General features: G+C 39.1%; 1 protein-coding gene across 2 annotated transcripts in view; it reads left to right on the top strand.

Moving 5' to 3' along the window:
• The window catches only part of Fut8 (fucosyltransferase 8), a 203,831-nt gene extending 193,411 nt beyond the window's left edge, over positions 1-10,420 (top strand). For both annotated transcript variants that reach the window (XM_075947433.1, XM_075947432.1), the window contains 2 exons: positions 966-1,116; positions 9,418-10,420. In XM_075947433.1, the coding sequence (XP_075803548.1) occupies positions 966-1,116; positions 9,418-9,735 (469 nt within the window). In that variant the 3' untranslated portion in view covers positions 9,736-10,420. The remainder of the gene's footprint in view (positions 1-965; positions 1,117-9,417) is intronic.
• Positions 10,421-13,838: the final 3,418 nt, after the last annotated feature.

Here is a 13,838-nt window from a genome sequence, read left to right as displayed (position 1 = left end):
GTTTTAAATATCCACTTTTAAATTTATTTACATTATTAACTTATAAAATTAATGAAGAAGGCATTTACAAGTTTACTCAAATTATAAATTAAAACTTTAAATGAAAGTCTGTCATGATGTATTTCTTAAACAGCTTCATTCCAATATGGATAAAGCTTGGCTAAATTCTTAGAAGGGTTCTCATTACAAAGAGAATAAGAAGTCTTCAGTTTTATTCTGTCATGAATTGCTAAAGGTAGTAATGAAGTATGTGTGTGTCTAAGGTAATATACCCAGGGGCTGAGAGATGGCTCAGTGGTTAAGAGCATTGACTGCTCTTCCAAAGGTCCTGAGTTCAATTCCCAGCAACCACATGGTGGCTCACAACCATCTGTAATGAGATCTGGTGCTCTCTTCTGGCCTGCAGGCATACACGCAGACAGAATGCTATATACTTAATAAATAAATAAATAAATAAATAAATAAATAAATAAATAAATAAATAAATATTTTTTTAAAAAGATAATATACCCATAATATTCTTTTTCATTGATTTTATTGAGCTATACATTTTTTTCCTGCTCCCCTCCCTTCCTCTCCCCTCTACTTCTACTCTCCCACAGTCCCCATGCTCCAAATTTACTCAGGAGATCTTGTCTTTTTCCACTTTCTATGTAGATTAGATCCATAATATTTTTTAAAACATGGTTCTGCTGTGTAGTCCAGGCCAGCCTTGAACTCAACCTGAAACCTCCTGTTTTAGCCAGCTGAATATTTGACTACAGAATATCGCCACCACTCCTGGCTTCAATAACATTTAATGTGCAAGATATTATTTTCCACTGTTGACTTGAGAGATGCTTCAACTTCACTATTAAGTGTTACCAAGTTCTCGTTGTTAAGGAGGGAACTTTTGATAAAGAAGCAGTCTCCTTCCTGTAGAATACTGTAAGTTTAGTTATTCATAAATCTCTTCCTTTTTTCAGGTACTCCAATTACGAATTTATTAGTGATAACTCTATTTCTTGGTCAGCTGGACTTCACAACCGATATACAGAAAATTCACTTCGGGGTGTGATCCTGGATATACACTTTCTTTCCCAGGCGGACTTCCTAGTGTGTACTTTTTCATCCCAGGTAAGTGGTAGTATGTTTTAATGGTAAGCACCCACTGTGTGCTGAGCAGGAAAATAGTGGTTGTGTTTTTAGTGTTAGCATGACTCTGGGATGCCTTTACACTCAGTAGTGCTATCTTTTGTGAAAGAATGAAGAGATCCCACAGAAAACTGCTTGAGCGCATTGAATATTTAGTTATTTACAGCAATGACTGAATACATCTCCACTGAAGCCAGTTAATAAGGTTGTTCATGGCATCTAACAAAAACAGCACGTGCTTAAGTTTATACCTTCCTGATTCTGCAAACTGCTAGTATGTGACCAAAATCCATCCATTTCTACATTTCAGTACAATGGTACGATGAGACTTAAGTTCCTAGCCTTTTGCCTCCCTTGTGTTATAATAGAGATAGTAAATGCAAGTCTTTCATAAATCTGATTACATTTCTGTGAAGCAAGGAGCTTAAGTTTAAAATTTTCAGTTTTAAAAATGTAATTACTACACTATTGCAATAACTCCTTGAGTCTGGTTGTTGCATATATGTTCCAGGTTTGGGGTGTGTGTGTGTGTGTGTGTGTGTGTGTGTGTATTTATGTGGTATCTATTCAGTCTTCTGTGCCCCATGGAATACTGGGACTGCAGTATTTATTGTGAGTTGGACATATGAGTCTTGCTCTGATTCAGAATCAAAATACAACTAGAGGACAGTTACACAAAATTATAAATTGGTGTGAAATAAGTGTGCATGATGCTGAGAACCTCATGGTAAAGAGAATATATAAGAGAAAGCACAGTTTCCATGGGAAAGAATAAAGAAATGGATCATATTTTTTACAGTATGACAGTCAGTACCTTAAAGTAGGATGTTGATAAGACCTTTGGAAGGTGCTCTTCAGTGCAAAGGCTATAGTTCTTTATAGTGAAATAAGAATACAACTCACTGTGTGAAACAGCTGCACAAAACAGGAGTCTCACAGCAGGAATCTTGATCTCAACAAAAAAATCTCCGTAGCCTTCAAATTCCCATAGAGGCATCTAATGGCAGTGTTTAACTGGGGATTCTGTCTGCAAAAAGCACCTTTTCCTTGCCCATAGATAAGGTGTGTGTCTACTTTACCCCACTCCTATTTCTGAGAACCTAGCTACCTGATAATACAGTCTAAGCAGGTTATACTTAGGAACATATATGCTTGTACATATATACGTAAATGCATGTTATAAAAATTAACGAAGAAAGAGGCCATGAATTTGAAAGAGAGCAAGGAGAGGGGTGTGGGGGAGAACTAGGAGGAGGAAAGGGAAGGGAGAAACAATGTAATTATGTTGTAATTATATATTTGAGATTATATTATAATCTCAAAAATAAATGGAAAAAAATTAAAAAGAGTCATTTTGACAAAGAAGATAGCCCAGTAGGTAAATGTACGCGCTGGCATGCCTGATGACCTGAGCTCAGACTTCAGTCTCAGGGAGTGCATGCATGCACTCATAAATGGAATACAAAATTAACTTTTTAACAAGGAGAAACTCTTCCTGGGGCCACTGCCTGCCTGAAGTCTGTCCTCTAGTCAGTCTGTCTGTCCCTTCCTTCCTTCCTTCCTTCCTTCCTTCCTTCCTTCCTTCCTTCCTTCCTTCCTTCCTTCCTTCTTTCTTTCTTTCTTTCTTTCTTTCTTTCTTTCTTTCTTTCTTTCTTTCTTTCTTTCTTTTTGGTTTTTCAAGACAGGGTTTCTCTGTAGCTTTGGTTCCTGTCCTGGAACTCATGCTGTAGACCAGGCTGGCCTCAAACTCACAGAAATCCACCTGTCTCTGCCTCCCAAGTGTTGGGATTAAAGGTGTGCACCACCACCACCAGCTTACCCAGAGTAATTTTTGACCATTTATACCAAAGCAAATCTCAAACAATATTTTCTAACAAAGTAGACTGGAATAACTGCAGTATTTTGTGTTAGGGTTCAGAATAGAAGTGTTCATGAAACACAGTGTAATTGTCTGTAGTGAGTGGCAGCTTGTCCAAGGCCATCGCTTCTGTTAACTCATCTTATTTGATGGCTGACAACTGTAGCATTGAAGAATGTGGATTAATTCCACATTCAGTTACACATAAGTTCTACTCTCACTTACACCATAGGAATTTTTGTACAAATATTTTTTGATAAAGAAATAATTAGTGCAGCTTAATAAAGTTGTTCGAGTTTCCTTGTCATAAGCTAAAACTGGAATTGCATGAAAAGTGCTCTAGAAATGTCTTACCATCGCAAAAAGAACAAAAGAAAAAGTCATTCACAGGTCAGAATACCATGCCATGAATTTCACAGAGAAGAGGAATAAGGAAACACAGGCTTTGCAGATAGATTATGTAGACCAACTCTGACCATTTAGCTGTTTGGCCTTGAACAGATCAGTTAGTTAACTATTTGTGTTTTGTGGTTTTTCTTTTACTTTTAAAAACAGTAATAATGATGTGGTCTAGTGCATAGTTTTATGAGAACTAAAGACTTGCTTCATGTGATGTGGTGAGGAGCCCTTTTGTTCGGTCCCGCCCGGCTAGCTTACACCCAAAATAGCCACACAGAAATTGTATTAATTAAATTACTGCCTGGCCCATTATATCTAACCTCTTTTTGGCCAATTCTCACATCTTGATTTAACCCATTTCCAATAAATCTGTGTATTGCCACTTGACTGTGGCTTACTGGCATGAGTCTAACCAGCGTCAGTCTTGGGCAGGAGAATCATGGTGTCTGCCTGTCTCTGTTTTCTTCCTCCCAGAATTCTGTTCTGTCTTCTCCGCCCACCTAAAGGCTGCCCTATCAAAAGGCCAAGGCAGTTTCTTTATTCAACCAATGAAAGCAACACAAATACAGAAGGACCTCCTACACCAATGTGAAATAACGATATACTCAGCCATGTATTAAACACACTAGCTGCTAATATGTATGCTATGCATGTGAACATTCACATGCCTATTCTAGAGAATTTTCAGTATTGGTTGGCAGGCAGCTGTTTCCCACATGCTACACTTCAAGCTATATGATCTTACATTTTCAAAGGCACTTGAAACATGTAACTCAACAGCTCCATTCATTATTTCCGCTGTGGTTGTGGGAAATGCTTAGGGCCCACACAGTCACTGTAGGGGACCATGGGAGAGGGATGACAGGGACAGGAGAGGATGGGAGGGGAGCAGAGAAAAATATAAAGCTCAATAAAATCAATCAATAAAAAAACATTCCTTTTTCCCGGGTATGTCTAGGTTTATGTCAAGTTGACATTTCAGACATAAGTTAGTCATTCTATTATGTGTTAGTGGAAACGCCGTGCACAAACCATCTACGTGATCATTTATATTCTTATTTGCTAAAACCATCTTACTGAAGCAAACAAAATATTGCTGAAGAAATGGAAGTAGTTGGCAGCTCATTGGAAGATAAATGAAATATCAGAAAGGTTTTCTGAAAATTTTGATTTCCAGTTGTAGAATCAGTTTTTACTACTCTGGAGTCTGGTTTGCCAAAGCAATTGTAGATGCTTAAAGACCTAAACATTGGGACTGAAGAGATGGCTCAGCAGTTAAGAGCACCTTCTGTTCTTCCAGAGGATCCAAATTCCATTCCCAGCACCCACAAAGTGGATCACAAATATCTGTAACTCCAGTTCAAGGGATCCAGTGCCCTCTTCTGGCCTCCATTGGCACCAAGCACACACATGATGCACAGACATACATTTAGGCAAGCACCCAGACACATAAAATGTAATGCTCTTTTGTAAGAAATCTTTTATGATTTGTAAAATAAACTTAGCAAATCTTAAAAATAAAAGATACCTTAATGCTGTTGAAGTTTACTTTGTTTAATGAGCAGCATTGCTTAGTAATTTGACTTTTTCCCTGTGACACCTCCCTTTATAGCAGTTGTTAAAACAGTCTCATTCTTTCTTTAATTCCAAACCCACAGAACAGGACTGGTGACATTATATACTTTGAATCAGATTTTGGAAATCCCAAAGGACAAAATTAAGAATAACATTCACTTTGGGTAGGAATTTCCATTGAGGTATAGTCCATGAAGCAGTAGTGAATACCTTCTGAGAGTGGCAAAGAGAAAACACAGGATAAAAGTTGTGAGCCCTGTTTCTGCTCCCCAGCATGGAGGACAAGAAGTCTGTCCTGAGTCTGCCTGTGTACCGCTCACCGTTGGTGCTGGATGCTGTACTGTGCCACTTATCGTATTCATTTGGACATTCACACAGTGTAACAAAAACTGGTTTCATTCTCTCATGATATAGAAAAACAAACCAATCTAAAGGAAAGGTGTGCAGATTGCCCACCTCACCCACTGACCTGAGAATGGCTTTCAGATTCTCATACTAGGAAAGCCTCTTCCTGACTGTCTGATTTGGCAAAAACAAGGTCCTATCTGCTGTGAGAAAGCTCGGAAGCCCATATACTCAGCTGGATATTTATTTCTAAGGGTTAGTCAGACTAATGGATATTTACCTTTTAAATATTTTTTAAACCGTTATACGTGTATTATATCGTTTAGCAGGAATTTTTGCTGTTAGTCATCACTGTATGCTTAATAATACGCTAGAAAGTAATAAAGTGTTGGCACACAATGAAATAAAATAAACTGTATACAGCCGTGTTATGTTTGTAAGAGTAACCCTCTCTGTCATGCACGTTCAGAGTACCAACCTTGAATATTGCCATCAACTGCAAGCCTTCACTGCCTAACACATGATTTGAGTTTGTAAAGTCCAGGAAGTCGAATGTAGTTGAATGCAGACATCAATACTATAATGATCCTTTTAGCTCTTAGCAGTAAATTGCCCCCAGGATTGAGATAAACAACCATTATTTATTTAGAATGTTGTATATGGACTCGAGCATCCATCACTGGAGTACCACTTACTCAGCAGATAATCACTGAACACCTACTGTATGTTCTCTACTCTTCCAATTGCTTATCCAGAAGCAGATTCATATGTGCTTGAGAGCACATACTCTCAAACCAGAGCGAATTCTAATTGTTGCTGTAGTATTTACTATCTAATTTTTCTATTTTTTTAGAGCAAAGTCACAAAATCTCCCTGTGACTTAGTTTCTTCATCTGTAAAATGAGTAGAAACAGTACTTGGAGGTTTTGTGTGGCAGTGAAAGGAGTTTGTAGGGAGGGCTTGCACTGAGACTGTGCCTGGTGATGTGGAAGTCCTTCTGTATATGTGCTGCCTTTATTGGTTGATGAATAAAGCTGTTTTGACCAATGGCTTAGCAGAGGAAAGTTGACAGGAAGTCCAAACACAGATAGAGTAGGCGGAATGGAGGAGATATCCAGAAGAGGTTCAGATATCACCAGCAAGTCACAAGGCTCATGGTAAAATATAAACTAATAGAAATGGGCTAATTTATAGTAAGAGCTTGCCAATAAGAAGCCTAAGCCATTGGCCAAACAATAAGTTTCAGAGTGGTTAATCAGGAACTGGTGGGCGGGACAGAAAACGTCCAGCTACAGCCTGGAATGCAATCAGTACTCATTAAGGTCAACTGCTGCTATTATCACCATTATTATAAGGTAAAATGCCACACCTATAGCACTAGGGTGATTGGAGGTACCCAAATCCACATTTGTCCAGAAATCTCTTTTGTATTGTCCCAACTGAAATTTATCATTATTTATTCCTTTGGTTTAGGAAAATACAGATGTACTCAACAAAGGCTAACAAATAACTAACAAAACATAAACCAATTATTAAAATTTTCTCAAAAAGCAAGACCTTGTGGAACACAGGGCAGTGTTCTTAATGAGAGCAATGCATTAAAAACTGAAGAGGTTGAATCATTTGTGGGTGACTGCTATGGTAGACTTGTGGTCATCCTGAGAGTAATACAGCCTTGCATTTCGGGCTAAGAAAGGCTGAAGGGTAGAAGGAAGGACCCAGAAGAGGAAACTCAGGTTTCTCAAGGATGACTTAGCTCTTAGGTTGTGTCTTTCTGATGTGACAGAACGGATATGGAGCATAAGATTTGTAAGAGAAAATATGTATGGCAGTTACAAATCTATGCAGGTTGCCTGGGTTCAAACTTAAATCTAGCAGTTACTAGTAGTGTAACAGGGGCAGATGTTTTGTTTTTAGTTCCCTCTGGCATCTGTCAGATGAATGATAGAATCTTATGGGATACTAGGAGGATTATGTCAAGTAATGTCTCACATCAATATTTGACAACAAAAGCTCAGCAAACATTAGCTTCTTCCATGTTATTTAGATTGTCATTAATAGAGCTTCATTATTTTAATTACTGTTATGTGTCTCAATGAGGATACATTCTCAGAAAGGTGTCATTAGGCATTTTTGTGATTGTCAGAATGTGACATACTATGAACTAAGATTGCCACAGGAATTTGAGGATGTAATCTTATGAGACCACCATTTTGTATTTGGTCTGTCATTGATGATATTTGTTTCTTTCCAGAGTTCAATTTAATTTTTCTTTCTCTGCGTCTTTGAATTTGTAGTTTAAATGTTCCAAATTGCTTTTATTCTTGTTTTAAAATAGTTTTTTTTCTACCATTGATCCAATCTATACCATGGCAGTCCCAAGATAAACTTAGTTTCTGGTGGCACATGCTAATATCCCAGCATTAGAAATAGAGGTGGGAAGACTAAGAGTCCAAGGTCACCCTTAGCTATATAAGAGTTTGAGGCCATCCTGAGCTAGAGGAGCCCTTATCTCAAAAACAAAAATCATTGTCTTGATTCTTTCTGTCAGTACTTGAAGCTATAGCACTAAGACTTAAGTCAGTTTCTCTTAATCACTTTGTATTTTAATTCCCGAAAAAAATAGAAAGTTGTCTCTCTTTAGTTTGATTTACCAATTATATCTAGCCTTTGTGCTCAAGTTTCTGAAATTCAAATTTTCCAGGAAGTTGAGGTGAGGGTTAACCTAGTCTTTTCTTGTTTTTGCTGTTTGTTTGTTTTGTGTTTTAAATGTTAGAAGATGAGTGTCTCAGAATAAAGTATTGCTCAGGTTATAATGCTTGTCTGTGTACAAAGCCCTGGGCTCCCTGCCCAGCATAACTGAGAAAGAAAAAAAAAAAGAACATCTTCATTCAGTTTTTGATCTCCACGAATGTCTCAGTTTATAAACATCTGCTGAGTCATTTGAAAGTGCCATTAGCAGATTAACAGCTATTAATAGTGGTTTCATTTTTAAGTAGATGCAAAATGTTGGCATAAGGACAGTGAAAATTTATTAACCAAGATAACCAAAGTAGAGATGTAGAGAAATTTGACCTGAATTGAGACCTCAGTCAGAATGTAAAAAAGAAAAATGTTGTAGGCAACATGATGGTTCTCTACTGTCGTCACCTGACTCAGGAAGGGATCTAAAACCATTTTACTTTCTAGTGACTCTGTCGATTGCCTGAGTGCTGCCTTCTGTGACGGGAGCTTAGCTTTTGTCACCAAACATAGTAAATCTCGGAAGTGAAGTTCAGAGTATGCCATTTTACCTGCTAGCGAGAACATTCTTTAACAGAAGAATCTTTTAAGTAATCTTAAAGCAACACGAGTTGGGCAAATACATCTTCCTTAAAGATTATTAGTATGGAGCACACTTTAGAGTTCTTTAGGAATAAATAGCTGTTATGTTTAAACCCACTTGCTCATTGCTCATCAGTAAATACATAAATCTCTACTGAGGAGAGTTCTGAGAAAACACTGTGGTTAAGAGTCAATAAAGGGAGCTGGAGAGGTGGTTCAGCTGTTTAGAGTGATCACAGTCCAGTCCCACGTGGGCCGCTCACAACTTCCTATAACTAAGCTCCAGGGGGATCTGACAACCTTCTGGCTTCCACAAGACTTGCACACAGAGAGACAGATGAACATATACATTAATAAAAATAAAAATTAATTTAACTTTTAAAAAAAAAGAGTGGGTGAAAGGATGAGAGCAACAATATTTGTGTTATTTGAGGTGCTAGTCCCAAACCTTAAATTCTCTAGATAAAAACTTGATCGTACTTATTTTTGTGTCACGAGTTCCCAGCTTGGCAGACCTTGTAACTCTTAATAATGTTTATTAAAAATCAGTTAATTCATATTCTTAAATTACCTTTACAATATAATTATAACTCCTGCTGTTTTAATTCTAAAACTTGTGTGTGCGCATGTGGGTAGGCATAAAGAGTAAGTACCCGTCATCAGCTGACAGCAGTGGACTGTTCTTAGCCCTCTCTGCCCTAGAGCCTGTCTTTGGTTAGAGACTGATGTGCGGCAGGGTGTTTTCACTGTGTACTAACACCTCATTTTCCCTCTTTCCCAAGGTCTGTCGGGTTGCTTATGAAATCATGCAAACGCTGCATCCTGATGCTTCTGCAAACTTCCATTCGTTAGATGACATCTACTATTTTGGAGGTCAAAATGCCCACAACCAGATTGCGGTTTATCCTCACCAACCTCGAACTGACGCGGAAATCCCCATGGAACCTGGAGATATCATCGGTGTGGCTGGAAACCATTGGGATGGTTATTCTAAAGGTGTCAACAGAAAACTGGGGAAAACAGGCCTGTACCCTTCCTACAAAGTCCGAGAGAAGATAGAAACAGTCAAGTACCCCACATATCCTGAAGCTGAAAAATAGAGATGGAGTGTGAGAGAGGAACAACAGAACTCAGTTCAGACCATCTCAGCCAGCAGAAGACGACCCAAACTAACCATGTTCATTGACAGGCATGCTCGGCACCAAGAACAGTGGGACCCTCAGATGCTGCACTGGTGGAACACCTACTTTATGAAGGGTTGCCGTGCCCTAAGCCCATGCACAGTCCAATAACGTACTCACACATGACATACAAATGGATTCTTTTCTACTTTGCCCCTTTAAATATTATGTCCCCATGAAATAAACACTGCCACGTTGTGTAATTTAAGTGACACAGACATTTTGTGTGAGACTTCAAACATGGTGCCTATACCTGAGAGACCTCTGTGGCTTACTGAGAAGATGCGAGCAGCTCCCTTCTGTGGGGAAGTTGGTTCTGAGCCAGTGGTAGTGGTGTGGCCACTGAGTTCACTCCAGTCAACAGATTCAGAATGAGAATGGATGTTTTTCCTTTATATGGTTGTCTGGATTTTTTTAAGTAATTTCATCAGTTCAGTTCGTCCACCTCATCATTAATAAATGAAGGAATACACCAATAAAGTAAAATGAAATATTCACTGTCCATTAGGAAGTTTTGTAAAACGATGCCATGAACAAAAATTCTTTAGTACTCAATGTTTCTGGACATTCTCTTTGATAACAAAAAATAAATTTTAAAAAGGAATTTTGTAAAGTTTCTGGAATTCTGTATCACTGGATGATGGCTTTGTAGAACTATGGGGAAAATGGAATTATAGCTCTTAAGATATTTTTTTTACTCTTGTCCTATATTTTTCCTTTTCTGGTGGAGTAATCTTACTTTAACTAAGAGAAGCATGGGTCCCTCTAATAGGTAAGTGGCTGTAGTGGGTGCATATTATAAGTTGCCAAGAGCGTGCTTGGGGGAGGTGTTTATTCTCTTACTTGGGATATTATTGATTTGTCATAATTGAGTGAAATAGTCATTCTCTTGCTCCCAGGGAAACTAATCCATAGCAGGTGTACGGTGGCAATTGTCACTTTTTATGAATTGGATCCTGTTGTTTCATCCAGGTACACGCCCTTCCTGTCATGTCCTGCTTTTGAGGACACAAGGAATCTGAGGGGTTGGAAGCTGATTGTTTCTGAAGTAGAGAATCTTGTGACCAAAACAGAGGGGGCCGAAATGGGATCCAGAATAAACCTAGACTCACCCGTTCTAAGTCTCCTTCTAGGGACCCATGTTGGAATTACTGGAGAAGGGTGAGACGCCCCTGCTTTCACAGGAAACACCTCTATCTGTATGAAGCCCCTTCCACAGGAGCATTTCATAACATGTGTTCTGAAAAGACAGGCTCTCTGTGTAGCCTGGCTGGCCTCAAACTCATAGGGATCCTCCTGCCTCTGCCTCTGTAATGCTGGGACTACAGATGTGCACACCATACCCAGCTTGCCTCCCAGATGAAATATTTGGTTCATGTAGGAGCCAGTCATAAGCCTGGTATTAAGCATCTGACCTTTATAACCTCAGGAAATGAAATCTTTCCACTAAATATCTCTAAGTCTTAACTGCCTCTCAAAGTGCACCCTTCTGAAAGAGCACAACTTTTAACCATAGTGTTCAGCAAATTTTCATTTAGTTTAGGCACAAACACAAATCAGGTGAAGTGGGATCTCCAGCTGAGCAGAGACCGGCTGTGAATGAGTCATGCTTCAGCTCCCATCTGACTTGTCATCAGAACATTGGGAACTGTGGGTCTGATCTGTACTGCTGTGGAACCAAAACTGACCCAGTTCCAGAGCTGAAAGAAAAAGAATAACTTGTAGAGGAAATAAGGGATTCTCATATGAAGGCAAAGACATAATTCTGTGCATTTTATCTTTGAGTTCTAGTTCGGTTTCTTTTTAATTCATCCTCTCTGTTGGGATTTCTTCTTTGTTCACCAAAAGCATATTTTCCTTTATTAAAGATAGTTAAATAATTACTTTAAGAATCCTTTTCCTGGGGGAGGGGGTAGGAAGGGGATTTAGCCCAATGGTAAAATACTTTACACTGAGTAAGTAGTAAGGTCCTGAGCATTGGAAAGATGTCTTTATTACTTACTACTTAGGTTTTTTGAGACAAGATCTCACTGTATTGCCTAGGTGGGCCTCAAGCCCCCAACCTTACCTTAATCTACCAAGTGCTAGGACTGCAGATACGTACCAGAATGTCTGGCTTCGTAACTGCTTCATTTGTAGGCTCTGTTATATTCCTCTGAAGAGTGCTGTTGATGCTGATGCTTGCAGGAACATAGTTTTAAACTTCATTGAGCGCTGCTTATAAACTGTCTTGGGTAGCAGCTCAAATTTTATTTTAGTTCTTTTATCTTTCCCGGCGTTTGTCCTGCATATATTTCAGGGCTTAGTTAATAACAAACAAACAAACTGAGCAGAAATTATGCACAGAATTTAAGGTACTACCTCTTTTGCTTTAGTTCCTTTCTTCTGAGATTTCCCTCTCACTTCCAACAACTACAGTTGTTGACTCTGTAGTGTGCTCAGTTTCTTTGTCCAGAAAGACTGCAATTTTTTGGTTGTTTTCATTTTGTTTTTTTGTAGGGGTGAGGAGGGTGAGGCATTAAAGACAGGGTTTCTCTGTGTAAGAGCCCTAGCTGTCCTGGAACTTGCTTTGTAGACCAGGTTAGCCTTGAAGTCACAGAGATCTAACTGACTTTGCCTCCCAAGTACAGAGATTAAATGCACGTACCATAAATGCATGCACCACCATGCCCAGCAAGACTACAGGTCTCTAATAACTCAAAAGTCCATAGAATAGGTCATTCTCTGGTACTCGTACCTTCTTCCATGTTTCAGTCCGCCTCTGAAAGTTTGTGTTCTGTTCTGTGCATTTGAGTATTTTCATGTATGTTTGAAACCTTACAGTTGATCCGGTAGAAAATGCATTCATAAGGTGCTCACTCCACCGCACATGAGTAGAACTCTGAGAGACTTCAGTGGAAAAGCATGACAATCAGGGGCTAAGCAACGCTGGTGCTCGTATCCAGAAAAGCTTTCCAGGGGTGTTATGTCGTAAGCCATCATGTGTAGGATGGTGATTCCTTTTATACACACCGCCTTCTTGGAAAGGCTAACATTTCTTCATCACCCAGCGCTTGATCCATGAGGACCTGGTGCTTAGAAACCCTCTGTTAGGGTTAGAGTAGAAGTAGTTGCATCTTTTCCTTTTGGGGTGACTTATTTTTTCAAAATGCTTACCCAGAACCACATTACTACACCTGGATTATTGACTGTGGATAATAGATTCTGCATATTGGTAGCAAAGCAGTTAACAGTTGTATCAAGGCTTTTCTGATCCTTCACTTAAGTCTATATGTTGACTTAGACTCCGAAAAAGTTCAGGCCTATTGTAAAAGGGCTCCAGGCCAAGATTTTTGTTGGGTTCCAAATAAATAAGGCCAGTTGCTTCCTTCTGTGAATTTTAGTTTTCCATTTTCTTTTTAGTCAAGCCCATTTCCTAGATCCCATTAATAAAGAACAACTTCAGTGTGGAAGTTGAGGGCTAAGGGACAAAACGGGAGCCCCTTTGGTCACAATTCACTGCCCAGTGTGTCCTTTGTGCTTCCAGGAAGCTACAGAGAGCTCAGTAGACTTTTGCACAATAGATGGGAGTCTTAGAGAGTGGTGAGTTTGCAAACTTGGCTATGACACCTCAATTTATGCAGATACAGGTTCAGGGAATTTTTTTAAAGGAAATTTTATACTTACTAGTGCCTGGTAGCATTTTCCCTTATAGAAATAGGAAGGCGCTGTTCCAAGGCAGAAAAGAAATAGATTTTAAAGTCCTCTTGTCTTGGCTCTGTCACCAGTGTTCTACATGCTCGACGACCTGTTCTTTGGCTGAGTTCTCTTGTTTCTACAAATCAAAACCTCTGACTGTTGTCCTCCTGAGCTATTCAGAGCACCGCTTCCAGTTCAGATGTCACTTGCTCTCTCTGTCTTCAATACTACCTTGGTTTTCTGTTGCTGCCTCCTTAGTGGAGGAAGATCTCATGAAAATGGCTCCCTTGTACTCGTCCATTCTTCATGGCATTCATATGCCTAATCACTTACCGAGACCACAG

This window comes from Microtus pennsylvanicus, chromosome 14 (genome assembly GCF_037038515.1).
Source record: "Microtus pennsylvanicus isolate mMicPen1 chromosome 14, mMicPen1.hap1, whole genome shotgun sequence".
Taxonomy (NCBI): Eukaryota; Metazoa; Chordata; class Mammalia; order Rodentia; family Cricetidae; genus Microtus; species Microtus pennsylvanicus.
The sequence above is the reverse complement of the archived record's forward strand: the minus strand, read 5'-3'. Positions and strand labels throughout refer to the sequence as shown.